Here is a 26,006-nt window from a genome sequence, read left to right on the forward strand (position 1 = left end):
AAACATTTTTATTTGTAAACTGTTTTATGTACATGACGTCCTCCAATTTGTCGATTATTCTGTTAAGGTATCAACCGAGAACAAGCTTTAGCTCGGCCTATTCTATACAGCAACTGGCTTAGCAAGGACTACGTGCCCGTCCAGAGAGATCAACTTCGCGAATATGTCAAGGCGAGGCTTAAGGTAAATCCATTCGTTGCATTTATAGTAGTCTAATTCGTCATCAAAATGAACCCGCAGAATTTGATTTAGATGAACGTGTTTTGCATGCATGCCGTGGAGTACCGGCTTAGAATAGTCCTCCCCCAATCTCATCCCGTGGGTGTCGTAAGAGGCGACTGAGGGACGGGGAAAAGGGGGGATGGGCAGCAGCGTCCCCCCTCCCATAAACATCTTACCCCCTACTGCGCTCGCCAACACGCCTGCCCAGCGCGGCGAGTATGGGCAAACCCCTCCCTTAATGGCAGATGCGCCCAAAAAAAAGGCCCCCAGTTACCGGCAAGCCCGCTAGGCCCGACCAAGGTAGCGGTCGCGGTATCGGCAGGGCAGGGGGTGCTAAGAATCACCGGTTCACGGCAGGCTACCGTATAAAACGACTGAAAATGGCAACGTATAATGGACGCTCGATGAGGCTGGACCATCACCTCGCCGAATTAGAAGTAGAGTTAAGTCATATAAACTGGCATATACTGGGGTTATCTGAAGTCCGAAGACAGGGGGAGGACACGATAACTCTAGAGTCCGGTAACTTACTCTACTTCCGCGAAGGTGATAACCTCTCCCAGGGTGGTGTCGGTTTTCTAGTCAAAAAGGATCTCATTAGCAGCAGCAAAGTGGGAGTACAAGATAGCGGTGAATCGAAAGTCGGACCTTACGGCTTGGGCTGCAGAAATCACAGGGGGCAAATGCTGGTAAACTTTCTCGAAGCGCAGGGGCTTTTTTTGATGAATTCTTCTTTCAAAAGAAGCCTCAGAGGAGGTGGACCTGGCGAAGCCCCGGTAACGTGACAAGGAACGAGATAGACTTTATCATTTCGAATAAAAGGCACATATTTAGAGATGTTTCAGTGATCAACAGGTTTAATACCGGAAGTGATCACCGCTTGGTTCGAGGCACTCTAAATATCAACTTAAAAGCCGAAAGATCGAGAATGATGAGGTCTACTCTCCGACCTACCATGCTCCAAGCTGCTCAAGGCTCCGAAAAGTTCCAAATGGAACTTCAAAATCAATTCACCGCGTTGGAAACCATAAGCAGCATTGATGAGAGAACCGACACGCTGGTCAAAATACTGCAAAACACATCCCGCAAGTGTTTTCCGCCACAGAGAAGAGACAACGCACCAAAACTCTCTGCTGAGACACTCGAGCTCATGAGAAAACGACGAGAACTACCATCGTTTTTGTCAGATAAGGCCTTAAACCGAACAATAAAAACGCTGACGCGACGCAATCTCCGACGCTCCAATACCCGTGCCATCAAGGCTGCGATTGAGCAAAATCGGGGATCGAAAGTGTTCGCTCGCAAGTTTGGGAGGCCGCGTCTGACAAAACTTAAAACTGAAAATGGTGGGGTCGGTACCTCTAGGCCTGAGATTATCGGAGAAGTAGAGAGGTTTTATGGGCAGTTGTTCTCTTCAAGATCGGATAAACCCGTGGGAATCAGTATTGATGACCAGCGCGCCCCTCTTATGCGCCATTACTCCGAGGAGCTCCCGGTCGTTGACCAAGGAGAGATTAGGGCGGCTCTAGAACAGCTTAAAAACAACAAAGCTCCGGGAGATGACGGAATCACAACAGAGTTGCTTAAGGCAGGCGGGACTCCGGTCCTGAAAGAGCTAGCAAGCCTCTTTAATTCCGTCATCCAACATGGCAAGACCCCGGAAACGTGGAGCGGGAGTGAGGTGGTACTGTTTTTCAAGAAAGGTGATAAAACCCTCTTGAAAAACTACAGACCAATCTCCCTCCTGAGTCACGTGTATAAGCTGTTCTCAAGAGTCGTCACGAACCGTCTCGCCAGACGACTTGACGAGTTCCAGCCCCCAGAGCAAGCCGGCTTTCGATCAGGCTACAGCACCGTGGACCACATCCATACTGTTCGGCAGATTGTGCAGAAGACCGAAGAGTACAATCAGCCGCTGTGTATGGCACTTGTGGACTACGAGAAAGCCTTCGACTCCATCGAAACCTGGGCAGTGCTCGACTCATTGCAGAGATGTCATATCGATTGGAGATATATCGAGGTACTGAGATGTCTGTACAACGCCGCTACAATGACTGTCCACATCCAGGACTGTAAGACGAAGGCGATCCAACTGCGCAGAGGGGTGAGACAGGGGGATGTAATATCCCCGAAACTGTTCACCAACGCGTTGGAAGACGTTTTTAAAACGCTGGATTGGACTAGGTATGGAGTCAATGTAAACGGCGAGTACATCTCACACCTTCGATTTGCCGACGATATCGTCATCATAGCAGAGTCGCTGGAACAACTCACCGAAATGCTGCGTAGCCTAGGCGAGTCTTCCCGGTGTGTCGGTCTCGGTATGAACTTGGACAAGACCAAGGTCATGTTCAATAGGCATGTCGTGCCGGGACCGATATACGTCGAGGGGAAACCTCTCGAAGTTGTTAGTGAATACACCTACCTAGGACAGATAATACAAGTCGGTAGGAACAACTTCGAGAAGGAAGCCGATCGAAGAATTCGCTTGGGATGGGCAGCATTTGGCAACCTTCGTCAAGTCCTCAAGTCGTCTATACCGCAATGTTTGAAGACGAAAGTCTTCAACCAATGCGTCTTACCTGCCATGACATACGGTGCCGAAACGTGGACACTAACTGCGGGACTAGTCCACAAATTCAAAGTCGCTCAGCGTGCTATAGAGCGAGCTATGCTCGGAGTATCTTTGAAGGATAAGATCAGAAATGAGATTATCCGGAAAAGAATCGGAGTCACCGACATAGCTTGCAAAATTAGCAGGCTGAAGTGGCAGTGGGCTGGTCACGTATGTCGTAGGACCGATGGCCGTTGGAGCAGACGAGTCCTAGAGTGGAGACCGCGAATCGGCAAGCGCAGCGTAGGGCGCCCTCCAGCCAGGTGGACCGACGACCTTAAGAAGGTGGCGGGCACCAACTGGATGCGGAAGGCGGAGGACAGGGAGCTTTGGCGCACCTTGAGAGAGGCCTATGTTCAGCAGTGGACAACGATTGGCTGTTGATTGATTGATTGATTGATTGATTGAACGTGTTTTAACCCCTGAGTGCCACTTAACCTAATATTTTGGTTTTGATACTGGAAATAAAAGATCATCAAAAACCACTCCAAAAAATACTCCAAAACAAAAAAAACAGTGAGCATCTCGAATTTCCAAATATTAATAAAATGATCCGTATTTAGTCTACTCTGATTGCGACAGGTATTCTATGAGGAGGAGCTGGATGTGCCGCTGGTGCTGTTCGACGAGGTGCTGGAACACGTGCTGCGTATCGACCGTATCTTCCGACAACCGCAGGGACATTTGCTACTAATCGGCGTCTCCGGAGCCGGCAAGACCACGCTCAGCCGCTTCGTGGCCTGGATGAACGGACTTAGCATCTTCCAGATTAAGGTTGGTCGTTACCGCTTCATACACGATACAGATTTTCTACCAAAATTATACTAACTGCTATCAAGGACCAACTCAGTACTGATACTCAGTTGTACCTCATTATATCGACATCGATGAAAAATCGCATATCTAACGTTGATGTCTTCGTAGGTTCACAACAAATACACGGGCGCTGATTTCGACGAAGATCTACGTTCCGTTTTGCGTCGTGCAGGATGTCGTGATGAAAAGGTTGCCTTCATCCTAGACGAGTCCAACGTGCTCGACAGCGGCTTCCTCGAGAGGATGAACACGCTCCTGGCTAACGGAGAGGTTTATTGACCTAATAATTAACAAATTATATTCATAATTTATCGTTTATAGGACGGTACTTGCTATACTTATTTTACTACTCACAGGTCCCCGGTTTGTTCGAAGGCGATGAATTTGCAGCTCTCATGACACAGTGTAAAGAAGGAGCCCAGAGGGAAGGCCTGATGCTGGATTCTAATGATGAACTATATAAGTGGTAAGCATTGGCAGATAAACAAAATGCTATTTATCTTTTACATAACTGGTAATAAAAGGATAAATTCTAGCTTATTATTAATATATAAATATAATTCCTATTTACTAAACCCTGATTTTGAATGAAGAATGAAAATGAATAAGACGAAAAGTAATTTAAGGTTTTTGAGGTTACACAATATCGAAATCTGAACCGACTTTAAAAGTCAGGGGGTCGTAAATAGAAACCAAATAACGGTCCGTTGTACAGGTTTACCGGGCAAGTGATGAGAAACCTGCACGTGGTGTTCACAATGAACCCGTCGTCGGAGGGCCTGAAGGACCGCGCCGCCACCTCGCCCGCGCTCTTCAACCGCTGCGTGCTCAACTGGTTCGGGGACTGGAGCGATGGGGCTCTCTTCCAGGTATACCTACACGGCACTCTACACTTGCAATCTTCTCACACATTCACTACTACCCGTTCGAAATGTAAACCACGAATTTTCATCAGCCAACAATGCAAAGCACAGAATGGGAAATCATTTATATATCAAAAATAGGAATGAACCCAAAATTGCTCCCCGTAGAATGCCTATTTTAGTACAAATACAGAATTTTGTTTGGATAACAAAATGAAATTAAATAGCTTTTTCTCTAACATCATAATGCTTACACTTATATAAAAGTGTCATAAGCCTAGATAAAGCGTGTCCCACACAATCGAAGGCTTTAGAAAGATCACAGAATTTACTAATAGTTACAAAAATATAATTAAAATCGAACGATAAGACAAAAAGCGGTAAAATAAAATAAAATTCGCTGACCGCGTCGCACCCCGCTCGGCAGGTGGGCAAGGAGTTCACGACGCGCATGGACCTGGACTGGGCGGAGTACGTGCCGCCGGAGGAGTTCCCGCGCGCGTGCGGCTCGCTGCCCGCGCGGCCCGCGCACCGCGCCGCCGTCGTCAACGCCTGCGTGTACGTGCACCAGACGCTGCACGCCGCCAACGCGCGCCTCGCCAAGCGCGCCAACCGCACCATGGCCATCACGCCGAGGTACCCCCTGTGTATACTGCCGCCTGCGTGTACGTGCACCAGACGCTGCACGCCGCCAACGCGCGCCTCGCCAAGCGCGCCAACCGCACCATGGCCATCACGCCGAGGTACCCCCTGTGTATACTGCCGCCTGCGTGTACGTGCACCAGACGCTGCACGCCGCCAACGCGCGCCTCGCCAAGCGCGCCAACCGCACCATGGCCATCACGCCGAGGTACCCCCTGTGTATACTGCCGCCTGCGTGTACGTGCACCAGACGCTGCACGCCGCCAACGCGCGCCTCGCCAAGCGCGCCAACCGCACCATGGCCATCACGCCGAGGTACCCCCTGTGTATACTGCCGCCTGCGTGTACGTGCACCAGACGCTGCACGCCGCCAACGCGCGCCTCGCCAAGCGCGCCAACCGCACCATGGCCATCACGCCGAGGTACCCCCTGTGTATACTGCCGCCTGCGTGTACGTGCACCAGACGCTGCACGCCGCCAACGCGCGCCTCGCCAAGCGCGCCAACCGCACCATGGCCATCACGCCGAGGTACCCCCTGTGTATACTGCCGCCTGCGTGTACGTGCACCAGACGCTGCACGCCGCCAACGCGCGCCTCGCCAAGCGCGCCAACCGCACCATGGCCATCACGCCGAGGTACCCCCTGTGTATACTGCCGCCTGCGTGTACGTGCACCAGACGCTGCACGCCGCCAACGCGCGCCTCGCCAAGCGCGCCAACCGCACCATGGCCATCACGCCGAGGTACCCCCTGTGTATACTGCCGCCTGCGTGTACGTGCACCAGACGCTGCACGCCGCCAACGCGCGCCTCGCCAAGCGCGCCAACCGCACCATGGCCATCACGCCGAGGTACCCCCTGTGTATACTGCCGCCTGCGTGTACGTGCACCAGACGCTGCACGCCGCCAACGCGCGCCTCGCCAAGCGCGCCAACCGCACCATGGCCATCACGCCGAGGTACCCCCTGTGTATACTGCCGCCTGCGTGTACGTGCACCAGACGCTGCACGCCGCCAACGCGCGCCTCGCCAAGCGCGCCAACCGCACCATGGCCATCACGCCGAGGTACCCCCTGTGTATACTGCCGCCTGCGTGTACGTGCACCAGACGCTGCACGCCGCCAACGCGCGCCTCGCCAAGCGCGCCAACCGCACCATGGCCATCACGCCGAGGTACCCCCTGTGTATACTGCCGCCTGCGTGTACGTGCACCAGACGCTGCACGCCGCCAACGCGCGCCTCGCCAAGCGCGCCAACCGCACCATGGCCATCACGCCGAGGTACCCCCTGTGTATACTGCCGCCTGCGTGTACGTGCACCAGACGCTGCACGCCGCCAACGCGCGCCTCGCCAAGCGCGCCAACCGCACCATGGCCATCACGCCGAGGTACCCCCTGTGTATACTGCCGCCTGCGTGTACGTGCACCAGACGCTGCACGCCGCCAACGCGCGCCTCGCCAAGCGCGCCAACCGCACCATGGCCATCACGCCGAGGTACCCCCTGTGTATACTGCCGCCTGCGTGTACGTGCACCAGACGCTGCACGCCGCCAACGCGCGCCTCGCCAAGCGCGCCAACCGCACCATGGCCATCACGCCGAGGTACCCCCTGTGTATACTGCCGCCTGCGTGTACGTGCACCAGACGCTGCACGCCGCCAACGCGCGCCTCGCCAAGCGCGCCAACCGCACCATGGCCATCACGCCGAGGTACCCCCTGTGTATACTGCCGCCTGCGTGTACGTGCACCAGACGCTGCACGCCGCCAACGCGCGCCTCGCCAAGCGCGCCAACCGCACCATGGCCATCACGCCGAGGTACCCCCTGTGTATACTGCCGCCTGCGTGTACGTGCACCAGACGCTGCACGCCGCCAACGCGCGCCTCGCCAAGCGCGCCAACCGCACCATGGCCATCACGCCGAGGTACCCCCTGTGTATACTGCCGCCTGCGTGTACGTGCACCAGACGCTGCACGCCGCCAACGCGCGCCTCGCCAAGCGCGCCAACCGCACCATGGCCATCACGCCGAGGTACCCCCTGTGTATACTGCCGCCTGCGTGTACGTGCACCAGACGCTGCACGCCGCCAACGCGCGCCTCGCCAAGCGCGCCAACCGCACCATGGCCATCACGCCGAGGTACCCCCTGTGTATACTGCCGCCTGCGTGTACGTGCACCAGACGCTGCACGCCGCCAACGCGCGCCTCGCCAAGCGCGCCAACCGCACCATGGCCATCACGCCGAGGTACCCCCTGTGTATACTGCCGCCTGCGTGTACGTGCACCAGACGCTGCACGCCGCCAACGCGCGCCTCGCCAAGCGCGCCAACCGCACCATGGCCATCACGCCGAGGTACCCCCTGTGTATACTGCCGCCTGCGTGTACGTGCACCAGACGCTGCACGCCGCCAACGCGCGCCTCGCCAAGCGCGCCAACCGCACCATGGCCATCACGCCGAGGTACCCCCTGTGTATACTGCCGCCTGCGTGTACGTGCACCAGACGCTGCACGCCGCCAACGCGCGCCTCGCCAAGCGCGCCAACCGCACCATGGCCATCACGCCGAGGTACCCCCTGTGTATACTGCCGCCTGCGTGTACGTGCACCAGACGCTGCACGCCGCCAACGCGCGCCTCGCCAAGCGCGCCAACCGCACCATGGCCATCACGCCGAGGTACCCCCTGTGTATACTGCCGCCTGCGTGTACGTGCACCAGACGCTGCACGCCGCCAACGCGCGCCTCGCCAAGCGCGCCAACCGCACCATGGCCATCACGCCGAGGTACCCCCTGTGTATACTGCCGCCTGCGTGTACGTGCACCAGACGCTGCACGCCGCCAACGCGCGCCTCGCCAAGCGCGCCAACCGCACCATGGCCATCACGCCGAGGTACCCCCTGTGTATACTGCCGCCTGCGTGTACGTGCACCAGACGCTGCACGCCGCCAACGCGCGCCTCGCCAAGCGCGCCAACCGCACCATGGCCATCACGCCGAGGTACCCCCTGTGTATACTACCGCCTGCGTGTACGTGCACCAGACGCTGCACGCCGCCAACGCGCGCCTCGCCAAGCGCGCCAACCGCACCATGGCCATCACGCCGAGGTACCCCCTGTGTATACTGCCGCCTGCGTGTACGTGCACCAGACGCTGCACGCCGCCAACGCGCGCCTCGCCAAGCGCGCCAACCGCACCATGGCCATCACGCCGAGGTACCCCCTGTGTATACTGCCGCCTGCGTGTACGTGCACCAGACGCTGCACGCCGCCAACGCGCGCCTCGCCAAGCGCGCCAACCGCACCATGGCCATCACGCCGAGGTACCCCCTGTGTATACTGCCGCCTGCGTGTACGTGCACCAGACGCTGCACGCCGCCAACGCGCGCCTCGCCAAGCGCGCCAACCGCACCATGGCCATCACGCCGAGGTACCCCCTGTGTATACTGCCGCCTGCGTGTACGTGCACCAGACGCTGCACGCCGCCAACGCGCGCCTCGCCAAGCGCGCCAACCGCACCATGGCCATCACGCCGAGGTACCCCCTGTGTATACTGCCGCCTGCGTGTACGTGCACCAGACGCTGCACGCCGCCAACGCGCGCCTCGCCAAGCGCGCCAACCGCACCATGGCCATCACGCCGAGGTACCCCCTGTGTATACTGCCGCCTGCGTGTACGTGCACCAGACGCTGCACGCCGCCAACGCGCGCCTCGCCAAGCGCGCCAACCGCACCATGGCCATCACGCCGAGGTACCCCCTGTGTATACTGCCGCCTGCGTGTACGTGCACCAGACGCTGCACGCCGCCAACGCGCGCCTCGCCAAGCGCGCCAACCGCACCATGGCCATCACGCCGAGGTACCCCCTGTGTATACTGCCGCCTGCGTGTACGTGCACCAGACGCTGCACGCCGCCAACGCGCGCCTCGCCAAGCGCGCCAACCGCACCATGGCCATCACGCCGAGGTACCCCCTGTGTATACTGCCGCCTGCGTGTACGTGCACCAGACGCTGCACGCCGCCAACGCGCGCCTCGCCAAGCGCGCCAACCGCACCATGGCCATCACGCCGAGGTACCCCCTGTGTATACTGCCGCCTGCGTGTACGTGCACCAGACGCTGCACGCCGCCAACGCGCGCCTCGCCAAGCGCGCCAACCGCACCATGGCCATCACGCCGAGGTACCCCCTGTGTATACTGCCGCCTGCGTGTACGTGCACCAGACGCTGCACGCCGCCAACGCGCGCCTCGCCAAGCGCGCCAACCGCACCATGGCCATCACGCCGAGGTACCCCCTGTGTATACTGCCGCCTGCGTGTACGTGCACCAGACGCTGCACGCCGCCAACGCGCGCCTCGCCAAGCGCGCCAACCGCACCATGGCCATCACGCCGAGGTACCCCCTGTGTATACTGCCGCCTGCGTGTACGTGCACCAGACGCTGCACGCCGCCAACGCGCGCCTCGCCAAGCGCGCCAACCGCACCATGGCCATCACGCCGAGGTACCCCCTGTGTATACTGCCGCCTGCGTGTACGTGCACCAGACGCTGCACGCCGCCAACGCGCGCCTCGCCAAGCGCGCCAACCGCACCATGGCCATCACGCCGAGGTACCCCCTGTGTATACTGCCGCCTGCGTGTACGTGCACCAGACGCTGCACGCCGCCAACGCGCGCCTCGCCAAGCGCGCCAACCGCACCATGGCCATCACGCCGAGGTACCCCCTGTGTATACTGCCGCCTGCGTGTACGTGCACCAGACGCTGCACGCCGCCAACGCGCGCCTCGCCAAGCGCGCCAACCGCACCATGGCCATCACGCCGAGGTACCCCCTGTGTATACTGCCGCCTGCGTGTACGTGCACCAGACGCTAGTAAACGTATTAGAGTTATTTAATGCCATATTTAACGTTTGCATTAGGTTAAGTAGAACTTGAATATTTAATTTTTATTAGCATTTAAAACGATATTTTTTGTTTCAACGGAAACGTATTACTTACATAGTAATTATTAGTTTATTTTTTATCCACTTAGAGAAGCAACCACAGCAGACAGTATTGCAAATGCCTTTATCATATAAAGAAATTTTAACATTTATATAAACTAACAATAGAAAAGGACTTTAAATTAATCCTTGTGGAACTCCCATATAAGCACAGATCCATAAACTTTATGCCATAGATTAAAAAAAACTAGTTTTTTTTATACATGCTAAGAGTAGGCCAATCATTAGACTTATATTTAAAAAGATGTTTTTATTTTAAAAATGTAATTAAACTCATTTAAATGTAATATTAATATTGAAAATAATTTACAGGCACTATCTAGACTTCATCCAGCAAATGGTGAAACTGTACGCCGAGAAACGCGCCGACCTCGAAGAGCAGCAGCTGCACTTGAACGTGGGACTCGGTAAGATCGCAGAGACCGTCGAGCAGGTGGAGGAGATGCAGAAGAGTCTGGCGGTTAAATCGCAGGTATATGAATGAGAAGAAAAAATTACTCAATCAAAACTACTCACTAAATATATATATTTTTTTGAAATTTCCTAAATTTTAATATTTTTATGCGATCAATTAACAAATGTTATAGGAACTCCAAGCTAAGAATGAGGCCGCCAACGCGAAACTCCGACAAATGGTTAAAGATCAACAGGAGGCCGAGAAGAAGAAAGTTGAAAGTCAGGAGATCCAGGTTTGAACCAGTTGACAACATAGACCAAATGTTAACTGAAATAAATATTTCCGAAACTGACGTAATAATCGCTCTGTAATGTTGTAATGATCCAGGTCGCTCTAGAAAAGCAAACGAAGGAAATCGAAGCGAAACGGAAGGACGTGATGGCGGACTTGGCACAAGTCGAGCCGGCGGTTATCGAGGCGCAAAACGGTTTGATTCCTTTCTTATTTTTCTTCTCTCTCTGTCTAACACCATAATTGTTGAAAGCTTAAATAGCAAATGGCAACCACATATAACGTATGTGATTTGTTTTTGTGGTTGCACATTAATGTAGTACCCAACCCTCATGTAGATGTAGATATGTGTTTACCGTCTAAACGAGATCCGATATAGGCTTAGCTCATCGTTAGTCGTACACCGATGTACGGACAAGGTCGTATAAATGTCTGCGGAGCGTACTTTACGTAGTAAAGACGAAGCTGATCCCAAACAGCGGTCCGATCGATCAAGAAGCAACAGCTGGTGGAAGTGCGGTCGATGGCCAACCCGCCCTCCGTGGTCAAGATGGCGCTGGAGTCCATCTGCACCTTGCTCGGCGAGAAAGGCGACACGTGGAAGGGCATCCGCTCCGTTGTCATGAAGGACAACTTCATATCCACTATTGTTAACTTCGAGACTGAGAACATCACGTTAGTGCAGTTCAGTTATGGCTGGGAAGATCGCACGTTCCATCTCTCTTTCTCTCCTGCTGTCGCTTGAGACGTGTTTAAATTAGTACGTTATCCGAAAAACGTGCCATCTTTCCATAAGTAAAGAAATAGATAAATATGTACAGTCCATTGAGGTTCCTCATTTCACACGAATGTTAGTAGATAGCAACCATAAATTTTTTCTTCTCAGTCCGATATTTATTGGCAAAAACATTTTAGTGTATTTAGTGCATCGATAATTGTAATATTATATTGTCTGTAACACATATTTTACTAAGCATTGTACGTATTTTATATAAATTTTGTATTCTTTATTATCGTGAATGATGTTTAAACGAATTAGATGATTAATATTGTAAATATGCTAAGCTTGCTCGCATATGTGACCGATGTTATTAATGTACCTGCAACGCAACCCGGCCCGGCCGGCCCGGCCGGCGCCGGCGCACACATTAACCCAGTGACTAACCCGGCCGAGCGTACACATTCAGCTAAAGCCAGTTTTGTTTCTCTCGTATCTCGCTCTCGCTTGGCGGGTGTCGGCTCTGCAGCGGTGAAATCTATAAAGAAGCAGCACCTGGTGGAGGTGCGGTCCATGGGCAACCCGCCCGCCATCGTCAAGGTGGCGCTGGAGTCGATCTGCCTGCTGCTCGGGGAGAACGCCACCGACTGGAAGGCCATCCGCGCCGTCATCATGCGGGAGAACTTCATCAACAGCATCGTCTCCAACTTCTCCACCGAGGACATCACGTGAGCACGCCTGCCTGCTTACCCGTCTCGTCTCCCGACCCTGGAACTGTTGTTCGGTGATGGTGCGGTGACGATGATACTACTTATCATGTCGACTGAGGCCGCCGGCGGCTGCCACTTAGTTTGTCATGTATGATGTTGGTAGCGGCGAATGATGAGTGGTATCACTAGGAAGTATTGAGCGAATAGGGTAACATTCGTGTAAGGTGTTAATATTAGTCGCTTCGGGCTTGCTTTTGCATGGTGAATGTCCGCATTTGTAACTGTTTGTATTTGAAATGCATAACGAATTTTCCAGAATATAGAGTAGCTATAGCGCCCGTTGGAAACCCGTCCTCTAGAGACTGATACGAAGCCGTAATATAACAACTAGATGTCCTCCACGTTTACAATGTATTTAGTTGAACATTATCATTGCAATGAGTAAGAAATAGCAGTATTCTAGATATATATAATGTAATAAATACCAAAGATATTCTAAGATAGTTCGTTCTGCACTGTTACGTTGCATGCGTTTTGGAAAGGTTTGTGGTATTGGACTGTACTAAAAATATGTTCCTACTTAGGACTTAGTTTTATGGCTTATCAAAGTTTTTACATTTGCCAAAACTAATATGTGATTACCTTGATTGGTAATACTTTGTTTAACTATATCAATGATGTGGCAGGTCGCAGATTGTCCAGGTATCATACACACAGATCTTCGAGTTGCATGAATGTATTTGCCAATAAATAATGTCCGTCCGTAAGTGGTCTCCAAGAAAGCTGTTGAAAATCACTAACGGCAGTGAATTGCTTTTTTTTATTTTCATCATTATTATTTTAGTTTGTTTGCTATCTATAATGTTTTGAAACAGTACCGTGAGTCATTCATTTCTATTATTCTGTTAAATGTTTTCTTGAAGTTACTCTCATTCCGTTCATCATTCAGGTTGAAGGAATTTGAACTAAAGGTTGATGGAAATCTGAATGTGCATGAATCAAATGGTCAAAGTACATTTTTTATTTGGTTTGGTTCATTGGTCTCACATAACGCACAGCGATAGTTACAAAAGTAAGTAAGAACTTATATACAAATTATTAATCACCGTTTTTCATTTGTCAGTGACGATGTAAGGGAAAAGATGAAGACTCGTTATCTCAGTAACCCCGATTATAACTTCGAAAAAGTAAACAGAGCCAGTATGGCCTGCGGTCCGATGGTGAAGTGGGCGATAGCTCAGGTAACTTTCACTATACGTCTGTCAATAGCGAACCTTTAAAGAACTCTATTATTCCATGGTTATGGATTTTTTTAGATCGAATACGCCGACATGTTGAAACGTGTGGAACCGCTTCGTAATGAACTTCAAGCTCTCGAAGACCAGGCTCAGTATAACGTGAAGGCTGGCAACGAAGTACGCGATCTCATCGCGCAGCTCGAGAAATCCATCGCTTCATACAAGGAGGAGTACGCGCAGTTGATCAGCCAAGCCCAGGCTATCAAGACTGATCTGGAAAACGTCCAAGCTAAAGTAAAAAAACCTTTACATATAAAATACAATTTAATTTAAAACTATATTTTTGTTACACATCATTAATTATTTTTGCAAATTGCTGAACCTCTGTCTCTACACTTGCAGGTGGATCGATCGATAGCATTGTTGAAGAGCTTAGTCATCGAACGAGAACGGTGGGAGGCGAGCTCCGAGACGTTCCGATCACAGATGAGCACCATCATCGGAGACGTCTTACTGTCCGCCGCCTTCATCGCTTACGGCGGCTACTTCGACCAGCACGTGAGTACACTAGGACAGAGCCTCGCATCTGCTACTCACTGCACATGTCGCTGACCGCTGTCTCTCCCGCAGTACCGGCAGAACCTGTTCTCGACGTGGACCAGCCACCTGGCGGCCGCCAACATCAAGTTCCGTGCCGACATCGCGCGCACGGAGTACCTCAGCAACCCCGACGAGCGGCTGCGCTGGCAGGCCAACGCGCTGCCCACTGACGAGCTCTGTGTGGAGAACGCCATCATGCTCAAGGTGCGGACCCCCTTCCTCCCGCGCACGCCCTACACGAGCAGCACTCATTCGACTTTTACTTCGCAGAGGTTCAACCGTTACCCGCTGATCATCGACCCTTCGGGTCAGGCGACCGAGTTCATAATGCGCGAGTTTAAGGAGCGCAAGATAACGAAGACTTCGTTCCTCGACGACTCGTTCAGGAAGAACTTGGAGTCTGCGTTGCGTTTCGGTAACCCGTTGCTCGTACAGGTGAGTTGTGTTTTAATTCGACAAACTATAATACGAAACGAACCAAAGTATTGCCATCTTTTTCTTATGTGTGGCAATAAAACTGGTTGCAAGTTAGAAATTAAATGAATAAATTATGAAGAGCCTGTAATGTTGTGGTAAGTAGTTATTCATGGTAATTTCCTCGATGTATATTTTGTAGGACGTGGAGAATTACGACCCCATCCTCAACCCTGTACTGAACCGCGAGTTGCGTCGCACCGGCGGACGAGTGCTCATCACACTCGGAGACCAGGACATCGACCTTAGTCCTTCATTCGTCATTTTCTTAAGTACCAGGTAGAAATTAAAATTTAAGTATAAGTGCTTAACTCATTATGAAAAGGTAAATACTTACGGAAAGCTATTTATTTTGCTTCAAGGGATCCAACCGTAGAATTCCCGCCCGACATGTGTTCCCGAGTGACTTTTGTAAACTTCACGGTGACACGTTCGTCGCTGCAGTCGCAGTGCCTGCATCGCGTGCTGAAGGCGGAGAGACCAGACATCGACACTAAACGCTCGGATCTGCTCAAATTGCAAGGCAAGTTCCATAATCGAACACATTGTTTTATGTTATGTAGTGGGTAATAATGATTTTATTTCCTCGATGGTAACGTGTTTGATAAATAAAGGTGACTGAGTTTCTTGTCGGATCTTCTCGTTATAATTTTCATGTTGAGCCCGATGATAGTTTTACATTAATCCGAGTCTTATAAAATGTCGATTCGACTCAAAAAGTACTTGTCAATAGAGTGTATTTAGATTTTGTACTAATTTATTTGTCCACGTCCAGGTGAATTCCATTTACGTCTCCGGCAGCTGGAGAAATCTCTGCTGCAGGCGCTGAACGATGCGAAGGGCAAGATTCTCGACGATGATTCCGTTATTGCAACTCTCGAAACACTGAAGAAAGAGGCAGACGATATTGGACAAAAAGTAGGAAATATTTATATATCAGCAGCTGTTGTTTGTAAAATTATAGAATTTTAATTTACCTTTATTTTTATCGTTCCCCAGGTTGAAGAAACAGATAAAGTAATCGGTGAAATAGAAACCGTGAGCCAACAGTATTTGCCTTTGTCTCAAGTAAGTCCAGCATTAATTTTTCCAAAGTTTTCAATATTTCCTTAATATTTCTATTTAATTTATATTAATTCAAATATTCGAATGTTACAGGCTTGCAGCAGCATATACTTCACGATGGAGTCCCTGCACCAGGTGCACTTCCTGTACCAGTACTCGCTCAAGATGTTCCTCGATATATTCAGCACCGTGCTGGTGTGTCCGCGTCTCGCCGGCGTCAGCGACTACACCGCCCGGCTCATGACCATCACCGAGGAGCTGTTCACGGTAGGCTGCCTCGCCCTGCGTGGTGTGTCGCTGCGTCCGAGCGTCGAGAGCGAAGTTCACCCTCCCCTCCCCCGCGCAGGCGGTGTACGAGCGCGTGGCCCGCGGCATGCTGCACACGGACCGCCTCACCTTCGCGCTGCTGCTGTGCCGCATCCAGCTCAAGGGCACGGGCGCCGAGGACACGCTGGACCAGCAGTTCGGGGTGTTCCTGCGCGGCCGGGAGGGCTTCGTGGCCGACTCGCCGCCGCTGGAGCCGCTCACGCAGCAGCAGCACGACGCCGCCGCCAGGCTCAGCTCCAGGCTGGTGGCGTTCCGGCGGCTGCTGGACAAGGCGCGCGAGCTGCCCGAGCTGGCGGCGTGGCTGGCGCAGGCGGCGCCCGAGCAGTGCGTGCCCACGCTGTGGGACGGCGAGCCGGCGGCGCGGCCGCACTCGCTGGCCATGTACCGCCTGCTGCTCATCCAGGCCTTCCGCCCCGACCGCGTCATCGCCGCCGCCACGCAGCTCGTGGCCTCCGTGCTCGGGCCCACCTTCATGGCCAAGGCCGAGACCGAGCTGGAGCTCTCCAGCATCACGGAGAACCAGCTCAACGCCACCACGCCCGCGCTGCTGTGCTCCGTGCCGGGATACGATGCGAGCGGTATGAAACATTTGTACATGTATTCGCATTCAAATTCACGCGGTGAATCGAATCGAAATAATATTTGTAATTATGATATGTTCAACTGTTTAGGTCGGGTGGACGACATGGCCACCGAGTTGAACAAGCCCCTCTCGAGTATCGCTATCGGTTCGGCGGAAGGTTTCAACCAAGCTGAGCGCGCTATCAATACTGCTTGCAAAACTGGAAGGTTTGTGTTTTTACGATTTCGTATACGCTTAAAAACATACATTCCGCCTCCTATCGGTACATCATACTATGGACCTTCTTATGTAAACAAATGACAAACAATAATTTATAAATAAGTCATGTCATCTCTTATCTTTATAGTTTTAAGTTAATGTAAAAAGTGATTTCAATGTGTGTTATGTACAACTGTTGGAGATCCAAATAAATAAATCTTATACTAGCTGTGCCCGCGGTTTCACCCGCGTATAACTTAAAAGAAATCACTAAGAGCAGACTTATAATATTTCAGTATATACAACATTTTCATTTTCGTGGGATTTTAGAATTTATTCGGTTTTTGCCGCACCCGGATCTAGATAGGGCAACATACAATTCAAATCATACGAGAAAAACATCATTCCCTTAAATCTATTCCGACATACTAGAATGTGACCCTGTGCTTTATTTATTGTGACTGCAAACGATGCCAATGCAAATTATACTTGTTATCCTGTTATGTTATCATGTTATGATTCAATATAAAAGGTTATAGTCAACCATAAAAGATAGATGCTAAACGACCGACCTAACCGACATATACCAGCATAATCTGAACCCTATTTAATATGATTGATCATATAGATCTGAGTTCAACTTACGTTGGCTGTTTGAAATCTCTGAAACTGACCATTTTTGACTTTGTTCTTATTAACTTTCAATCGTCATCATTTTACAGACGTTCATTTATAGGTAGCTAAAGATTCAGACAATTCTACTGAACAGTTATTTTATATCAATTTTATCAAATAAATGTTCAACGTGATTCTTTAAATTAACATAACTTGATATCGATTGGAATAAAGCAAACACTAAATTTTAAAGAGAAGTTAGCCATATTACATTACTGAAAATCACACTCAAATCTGTTAAGCCGTTTCCAAGATTAGCGTGCACAAATGCACAGATAAACAGACAAAAATTCTAACAATCATTGTTTTGGGTTCTATTGCGTTGATTTTTTTTTTTTTTTTTTATATAGAATAGGAAGGTGGACGAGCATATGGGTAAGTGGTCACCAAACGCCCTTAGACATTGGCATTCTATGAAATGTCAACCATCGCTTATAGCCAATGCGCCACCAACCTTGGGAACTAAGATTTTATGTCCCTTGTGCCTGTAATTACACTGGCTCACTCACCCTTCAAACCGGAACACAACAATATCAAGTATTGCTGTTTTGCGGTAGAATATCTGATGAGTGGGTGGTACCTACCCAGACGAGCTTGCACAAAGCCCTACCACCAGTAGGAGTAGTAGATAAAGGTCCCTAGCAATAGTTTTACATTATCATACATATATCTTCTATTCATTCATTCATTCAGCGATCAGTTACAGATTTATTATATGTATAATATACATATTATATATTATATAATAATAATTTAATTTAAGCTTAATATTTAACAATTTAATATTTTAAGTAAACTTACTAAGTAACGGTTACGCAGTATTATTGTAATTACCTTTTATTATTAACAAAACAAAAAAATCAAATGCCTATCTATGTAATTTAAATAAACTAAATAACTTGTTGTAAGTGTAACTACCCACAAAAAAAAACCTTTCAATACATTACATACAGGGAAAGGGCGCCTTTAACAAATCGCTAGGGCCTTGAATGTCGCAAAACGGATAACGGTAATAAACGGTCTGCCCGCGTTCGGATCGCCCATCGCACTCGGCAACGAGGCCGATGACCGAATTCTTTCCCCACCACTCCTGCAGTGTACTCCTACATCGTCGTAACCTCTAAAATATTTGTCCAAATGACATAGAGAAAGTTTATCTACTTTAAATATCAAAAATGATAAAAATATTTGTTTCGAAAAGTATAAATTTATTAATACAAAATGTGATGTTATTTGTATTTTATTGCATTTTCGATTCACTATTTCAGCGATAATGGCTAACATATAAAAGATAGATATATGCTGTCGCGGACTTATTTGTAGAACTATTTAAGAGATACATTTCCACCATACATTATATTCGTATAACTCTTACGGTTTTTGCAGTGCACGCCAGAATGGCTCGCAGATAGGATTTTTTTTCCGACTTACGTGACACATTGTTATATTTTGGTTACTTTAATCAATAGCCTATATGTTATTCTGATGTATGAGCTATATTCAACAAACATCCATACAAACTTTCGCGTTTATAATATTAGTAGGATGTATATCACTGTTAATTAAATAATTTAAAAATAATTCGACTAAACTGTGTTTATATCAACCAGGTGGGTGATGCTGAAGAACGTGCACCTGGCTCCAGTGTGGCTGGTGCAGCTGGAGAAGAAGCTGCACTCGCTGCAGCCGCACCCCAACTTCCGGCTGTTCCTGACAACGGAGATCAGCCCCAAGCTGCCCGTGAACCTGCTGCGAGCTGGGCGGGTGGTGGTGTTCGAGCCGCCGCCCGGCATCCGCGCCAACCTGCTGCGCACCTTCGCCACCGTCAGTACCCGACTCACGGAATCTGTTGTTTCGTTAAAGCGACCGTCGATTAATTTACTTAAAATTGTAATAACAGGTTCCGGCATCTCGGATGATGAAGCAGCCGTCGGAGCGTGCCCGGCTTTACTTCCTGCTGGCGTGGTTCCACGGTAAACGAGCGCTTGAATATTTTGTAGAATTTGCTGGCGTCCGACATCACATTCTGAAATGTAATATTTTGTTTTGTGTAGGCATCGTTCAGGAGCGCTTGCGTTACGTGCCGTTGGGCTGGGCTAAGTATTACGAGTTCAACGAGTCGGACCTGCGGGTGGCCTGCGACACTCTCGATACTTGGATTGACTCCACGGCCATGGTCAGTATAAGAAAATATTTTGTGCTTTAGTGCTTGCAGAGTCCGTACTGAGAAATTTTAATAAGGGACCAGGGTGGATAGAAAAGGTTTCTGTAAAATAGAAAAAGGTGTAATCCTACAATTTTCAAGAGAGATTAGCTAACTACGCAGGAGATATTATAGTGCACACACGTGCGCAAGTACAGGTGTACTCTCTATTCTCTAACTCTCATAATCCGATGGGACGGCAATCCGACACGACTGGAAAGAGTTCAGGCGCATGACCAACGGCTTTACATGCTTTCCGAGGCACGGGAGTGTACACACTTCCAACTTCCAGACTCCGGGCTGCTATTGAGAATTTTCTGTCAGAAAAACCCAATAACTTATTATTGGCCCGACCTGGGAATTGAACCCAGGACCTCCGGGTCTGCGACCTTACATAAAGCCCCTAGATCAACGAGGCAGTCAAATATAAGTGTTACCCTTGTAACAAATCCATCAACTTTAACTTAACTTCGCACAATTAATTCACATTGTATTTACAGGGTCGGACCAACCTGCCGCCGGAGAAGGTTCCGTGGGACGCACTCGTGACATTGCTATCGCAGTGCATATACGGCGGCAAAATCGACAACTTGTTCGACCAGCGTTTACTGCACTCGTTCCTCTGCAAGCTCTTCACTCCGAGATCGTTCGAAGCAGACTTTGCTCTCGTTGCTAATGTCGATGGTGTAAGTTGGAAATTTTACGATTATATACTACAAACGGCTCTTTTAATTTTATTATTAATGTCATTTATGAATGTAAATCTTTCAGGCCTCCGGGAACCAACGGCATATCACCATGCCCGATGGTAACCGACGCGATCACTTCCTTAAGTGGATCGAAGAACTGTCGGACAGACAGACACCGTCGTGGCTCGGACTTCCCAACAACGCTGAGAAGGTACGTAATGCTCGGAAATTTTATCTATTATAAAATTATTATTAGCATTTAATTTAATGAATAATATTGTCGTTAGGTTCTCCTAACAACACAAGGGAGTGACCTTGTCTCTAAGCTGCTGAAGATGCAGCAACTTGAGGACGAAGAGGAGCTGGCGTACAACGCGGCCACGCAGGAGCACGACCCGCGTTAGTGCTACTCGTTTATATAACATACTATTGCATATATATTTTTTTATTAGGTTTGCTTACAATCACTCACACTAATACATTTAAAGAAACGATTAATACAAACTTATTATCTAAGTCTAGAGATTAATTAAAAGTAAACACAAGATGCGAATGAGAAATGGAAACCAGTTCATAAATACAAAAAACAAAAGAACCTTAAAAAAAGGAAGAAACAGAATACAAAAATAAAAAATAAACAATTTTATAAATATATCCAATAAGTGATACTCATAACTATTTATCACTGAAATAACTCAACTATTGTATATGTTATTTATTTGTATAACAGTCGCAGCCGTCGTGGAAGGCGATGGGCGTCCTGCATGGATGAAGATTTTGCATCAAACTTCTACTAGTTGGTTGAAACTTCTACCCCAAGAACTACCAGTGAGTATAAGTTATACATTGTTGCTTCACTCACACACTAAAATCGAATTAACTGCAGCCGTTTTAATTTATTGTAAAATCAAAGTTTTCATTGTTACAAACGAATGTTTAATTACTCATAATAATAGAATATGTATTCGTTTTAATGAAATTGTAATCAGGCTTAATTTTTTTGGTTTGTTTTTATTATTGTTAAAAATGTCTTTTTTGTGACCTCGCAGACTCTACGTCGCACGGTCGAAAATATAAAGGACCCGCTGTACCGGTTCTTCGAGCGCGAAGTGGCGGCCGGCGCCTCGCTGCTGCAGCAGGTGCTGCACGACCTCAGGAACGTCACCGCCATCTGCCAGGTAACTACCATCGTGGCACACTACCGTGGGACGGATTGTTAAATACTGCGTACTACTCGAAATATCGAATATTTCTTAATATTACTAATAATGTTTACTAGAAATAACACAATTACAGCGTCAGAGCCCGACACTCGACTAATTAAATTTATCCGCGACCTCACGTCCGCAGGGCGAGATGAAGCAGACGAACGAGACGCGCGCCATGGTGGGGTCGCTGGTGCGCGGCATGCTGCCGGCCGGCTGGCGCCGCTACGCCGTGGCGCGCGGCTGCACCGTGCAGCAGTGGGTCGACGACTTCGCGCGCCGCGTGGCGCAGCTGGCGCACGTGTCGCGCACCGTGGCCGACCAGGGCGCCAAGCGCCTGCAGGTACGGCGCGCGGGGGGGGGGTGAGCCCTCACACGCGGTTGCTGACGGTTTCCGTTTCACTTTTAGAGCATCCCGGTGTGGCTCGGCGGCCTTCTGAACCCGGAGGCCTACATAACGGCTACGCGTCAGTGCGTCGCCCAGGCCAACTCCTGGTCACTCGAGGAGCTGAACTTGCAGGTAAAACTTTATCGTTCACTCGAAATTAACGTAGTGTAAAAAAAGTAACCTATAATCGTCTAAATTTTCTCAAGGTGACGATTCCGGATCCGGGTACTCCGACGGAGGACGCCCAGACGGAGTGGTCGTTCTCGGTGACCGGGTTGAAGCTGCAGGGCGCCACCGTGAAGGGCAACCGCCTGCTGCTCACCAACACCATCATGGTCGACCTCCCGCTCACCGTGCTCACGTGGATCCGGTGAGTACTGCCCGTGGCCCGACCGGCCCGCCCGGTGCCCGTAGTAACGCGTCCCGTTGTCGTCCCGCAGCGGTCCGGAGGCGGTCGGCGCGGGGGTGTCGCTGACGCTGCCGGTGTACCTGAACAGCGCCCGCTCGGAGCTGCTGTTCACGGTGCGGCTGCCCATCGCGGCGGGGCAGGAGCCGCACGCCTTCTACGAGCGCGGCGTGGCGCTGCTCACCTCCACCGCGCTCAACTAGCGCACCACGTGTACTCATTAAACGCTAAATAAACGCAATGCAAACTTATACCAAGTTTTATTTACCTAGTGCTAGCTGCCCGTCCCGACTTCGTACGGGTTCGTAATGTACGTATATACATTCGCCCATACAGTACAGTGCTGAGAATATATATATAGTATACAATCAGATCTACTAAGGCTTTTAAAAAATCCATTATATTATTTAATTCATTTATAAGAAGCAAGTTTGAATACTGTACCTACTGTACTACTTGAAATCCATATTTATTAACACAAAGATACAAAAAGATGGGTTAAAAATTTAATCTTAGTGTGTGACCCCGTGTCTACGGTCCGGCGCCGGCGTGCACAGCAATGTATTTGCTGTCGCTTAGTTCGCACGTGTTAATAAAAATGGCTGACAATTTATATGTCGAATTTTTTATTTTACTAGTGGAAGCACGTCCCGTTCTCTTATATAATTATAAAAAATATAAAACATTGGCATAAGCTTATATTTATATATATTCTTAGCAACACGACACTAACAAACTTAATCGCAATGGATTACAAAAATAAAACAGTATGACACCAATCGACCGAACACACGATAGCAAAAAGAGACCTGTCTACCGTCCACCCTCCTTTAAATACACTTCCTCCCACTACTACCCTCCTATATTCCTACACGGCCTTTCCTGACAGAAGACCGTGTCCCCGGGCTTCTTTATTTTCAACTGTCACGATCCGTTTCCACGATTGGGACGGAGAGCAGGGGATTTTCTTCGTTCACAGTGGAGGCAGCTAGTTCTGAGAATCTCTGTATTCCTGAGGGTCCTTGTTGCGGCTCGATCTCTTCCACAGGCTGTACAACACCGGGACGCAGGTCGACACCGGCAGTTAATTCCTCTTCTTCAGTATCTGCGTCTGTAACATGTAAATAAAACCACAGATTTTTCTGCATATTGCGAATCAACAATGCTGTCGACGCTGATAGCTATCATAAGCTAAACTCTCTTTTTATTTTACATGAAACCTGTTCCAAGACAACTGACCCACAAAGTCAAGTTGTCGAACACACAAGGATAGCATGTCTGATGCTCTCTAAGATATATTCAAAACGAAGCAACTCAATTACCTAGGATAATGAATCCGATGCACTCCAAGATATCAATTATCCCAGGCCAAAGTCACTCCTGTGATAACGCGTCCGATGCACTCCAAGACAACAGTTATCACAGGCCCACAATTATCCGCGGGATAACCACAGTCCGATGCACTCCAAGACAAATGGTTATCCTCAGCTCAGGGATTCTACAGTAGCGTGTCCGATACACTCCAAGACAAACGCTCACCTATTCAAAACGAAGCAACTCAATTACCTGGGATAATGAATCCGATGCACTCCAAGATATCAATTATCCCAGGCCAAAGTCACTCCTGTGATAACACGTCCGATGCACTCCAAGACAACAGTTATCACAGGCCCACAATTATCCGCGGGATAACCACAGTCCGATGCACTCCAAGACAACTGGTTATCCCCGCCCAGCCTCCCGAAGATAACCACAGTCCGATGCACTCCAAGACAAATGGTAATCCTCAGCTCAGGGATCCTACAGTTGCGTGTCCGATACACTCCAAGACAAACGCTCACCGTATCAACTTGTTAAATTTGCCTTACTTTAGCCCCGAGGCTATAGGATAGTATTCCAATCATAACATCAAAGAAAGCAGCACAAACAAGGGGTCCATTCACCACGCCACGGAACAATATATTCCGTAGCCGCTTGAGTGGACTTGCCATACGAGCCAGCCAGCAGCGCAGCACGTAACGACCATCGGGAAGCGCCTTGACCACATGACAGGGCCCACGCATGCCTGAATTAAGCTTGCCAGTAGTGTGCCTGTTAAATAACAAATACAAATGAATGAATATCAAATGTTGAATGACGCTCCCGGTTTGCATTAATAGTGTATTCAGTCTGTGCTGATTCCTTTCTAGATGCTCTAATGCCCGTTGCCTTTGCACCTCACGCACAGCTTCGAAGTGGTCGACACGTAACTAATCGTGTTCGCTCGGCTGTACCTGACCTTAACTGATAGTGCAACCTAAGAGTTCTATATTAATTGCTAAAAAGGCACTTCTTTAAATTAATAGAAAAACCCACACATCTATCAGTCTTGAGTGACTTTGGACACAATATCAACGCATTCGTTAGCAGTTGCTAATTAAAATTATTTACTAAAAGTGACTTGACATACCGTTAACAATAAAGACAGACTAGTAGGGCCAGTACAGTCTTTTCCTTATACTCTTAATCGAAAAGCGCCGAACACGCTTCAGAACACAATTGCCAATGTGAGACCAACTCTCGTTATCACTCCATTTACTTTAATCTTTAGCACGATCTGCCTCCTAGCACCAAATAACAATGTCGAAATTAGAAATATAAAAATATTGGTTGTATCTCACCGTAGTATTGATAGATCGTATCGCATCAATGATACGATCGGCAGCACCAGCATCGCGGTTTGTGGCAGAGCTCACAGCCTTGGCGAAGACAATGCCGCAGAATCCTAATGCTCCACCATAGTCACAAGCACTACCCGCGGTCGCGGTAGCGTCCCTCGTGGAGGTGAACGGTTTATTCTTTCAATGACGTTAATCGATTTCTGGAACGAGAGTCACGGTAAGCGATTGTTCTTAGGCAAGTTTCTTAGCTATTATTGCAGAAGATCATTGTTAATTAATAATCCAAACCAGGGTAGATAAATAAAGAAATTATCGCAATGTAGGTACAAGCTAACTTGTGAAGTTACTAAGAAACTTATGATGTACAACACATAGTAAGACACCGTTTCGGTTTTAAACAAATTGGAACGTACTCACCAGATTTTTTCATTGTATAATACGTTACCACAAATTATTATCACTTCTTGTCGTCATTTCTTATATGTCGTTTGTCATTTGTCATTTGTCTTGTAAATGCTAAGCGATACAGACGCACATCGAACTGGGCAATATGGGCCAGCACATATGACATAGCGATTTCTTCGTGACTTAATCCTTCCATCTAGTCAACAGTGACGTCATCACACGGCTTGCATATGCCGCATGGGAGATTTGTGACAGCCACGACAAGACACTGCCCTTCAGTGCCTTACTGAGAGCTATGATGAGCGATACACCTTCCAGTGGACGTTCATTAACGCAAATATAAATCGTAGCACACCAAGCACGTGGATCAGCATCTGGTTGCTCTATTTCTCTGCTGAATCGCGAATATTGAGCGCCAATGGAATTCAGATCCCACTTCTGATCTTAGCAACACGACACTAACAAACTTAATCGCAATGAATTACAAAAATAACACAGTATGACACCAATCGACCGAACACACAATAGCAAAAAGAGACCTGTCTACTGTCCACCCTCTTTTAAATACACTTCCTCCCACTACTACCCTCCTATATTCCTACAATATATACATTTTCATTGGAACCGTA

The 26,006-nt window shown here is 49.2% G+C and overlaps 1 protein-coding gene across 2 annotated transcripts in view; it reads left to right on the forward strand.

Annotated features, from left to right (window-relative positions):
- Positions 1 to 22,563, forward strand: part of LOC126773121 (dynein heavy chain, cytoplasmic) — a 44,303-nt gene extending 21,740 nt beyond the window's left edge. The window contains exons 56-89 of one of the 2 annotated variants that reach the window (XM_050493741.1): positions 68 to 183; positions 3,419 to 3,610; positions 3,761 to 3,922; positions 4,009 to 4,118; positions 4,368 to 4,521; positions 4,943 to 5,151; positions 10,458 to 10,617; positions 10,733 to 10,834; positions 10,930 to 11,029; positions 11,313 to 11,508; positions 13,385 to 13,502; positions 13,578 to 13,793; positions 13,902 to 14,057; positions 14,130 to 14,303; positions 14,370 to 14,534; positions 14,716 to 14,852; positions 14,936 to 15,096; positions 15,349 to 15,491; positions 15,573 to 15,641; positions 15,732 to 15,905; positions 15,985 to 16,543; positions 16,637 to 16,754; positions 19,032 to 19,245; positions 19,322 to 19,394; positions 19,476 to 19,597; positions 20,125 to 20,310; positions 20,396 to 20,524; positions 20,601 to 20,712; positions 21,044 to 21,141; positions 21,363 to 21,491; positions 21,664 to 21,861; positions 21,928 to 22,038; positions 22,113 to 22,276; positions 22,347 to 22,563. In XM_050493741.1, the coding sequence (XP_050349698.1) occupies positions 68 to 183; positions 3,419 to 3,610; positions 3,761 to 3,922; positions 4,009 to 4,118; positions 4,368 to 4,521; positions 4,943 to 5,151; positions 10,458 to 10,617; positions 10,733 to 10,834; positions 10,930 to 11,029; positions 11,313 to 11,508; positions 13,385 to 13,502; positions 13,578 to 13,793; positions 13,902 to 14,057; positions 14,130 to 14,303; positions 14,370 to 14,534; positions 14,716 to 14,852; positions 14,936 to 15,096; positions 15,349 to 15,491; positions 15,573 to 15,641; positions 15,732 to 15,905; positions 15,985 to 16,543; positions 16,637 to 16,754; positions 19,032 to 19,245; positions 19,322 to 19,394; positions 19,476 to 19,597; positions 20,125 to 20,310; positions 20,396 to 20,524; positions 20,601 to 20,712; positions 21,044 to 21,141; positions 21,363 to 21,491; positions 21,664 to 21,861; positions 21,928 to 22,038; positions 22,113 to 22,276; positions 22,347 to 22,515 (5,396 nt within the window). In that variant the 3' untranslated portion in view covers positions 22,516 to 22,563. Of the gene's footprint in view, positions 1 to 67; positions 184 to 3,418; positions 3,611 to 3,760; positions 3,923 to 4,008; positions 4,119 to 4,367; positions 4,522 to 4,942; positions 5,152 to 10,457; positions 10,618 to 10,732; positions 10,835 to 10,929; positions 11,030 to 11,312; positions 11,509 to 12,080; positions 12,280 to 13,384; positions 13,503 to 13,577; positions 13,794 to 13,901; positions 14,058 to 14,129; positions 14,304 to 14,369; positions 14,535 to 14,715; positions 14,853 to 14,935; positions 15,097 to 15,348; positions 15,492 to 15,572; positions 15,642 to 15,731; positions 15,906 to 15,984; positions 16,544 to 16,636; positions 16,755 to 19,031; positions 19,246 to 19,321; positions 19,395 to 19,475; positions 19,598 to 20,124; positions 20,311 to 20,395; positions 20,525 to 20,600; positions 20,713 to 21,043; positions 21,142 to 21,362; positions 21,492 to 21,663; positions 21,862 to 21,927; positions 22,039 to 22,112; positions 22,277 to 22,346 lie in introns of both variants that reach the window. The other variant, XM_050493740.1, reaches the window with a different exon arrangement.
- The last annotated feature ends 3,443 nt before the right edge of the window (positions 22,564 to 26,006 follow it).

This window comes from Nymphalis io, chromosome 14, assembly GCF_905147045.1.
Source record: "Nymphalis io chromosome 14, ilAglIoxx1.1, whole genome shotgun sequence".
Classification (NCBI taxonomy): Eukaryota; Metazoa; Arthropoda; class Insecta; order Lepidoptera; family Nymphalidae; genus Nymphalis; species Nymphalis io.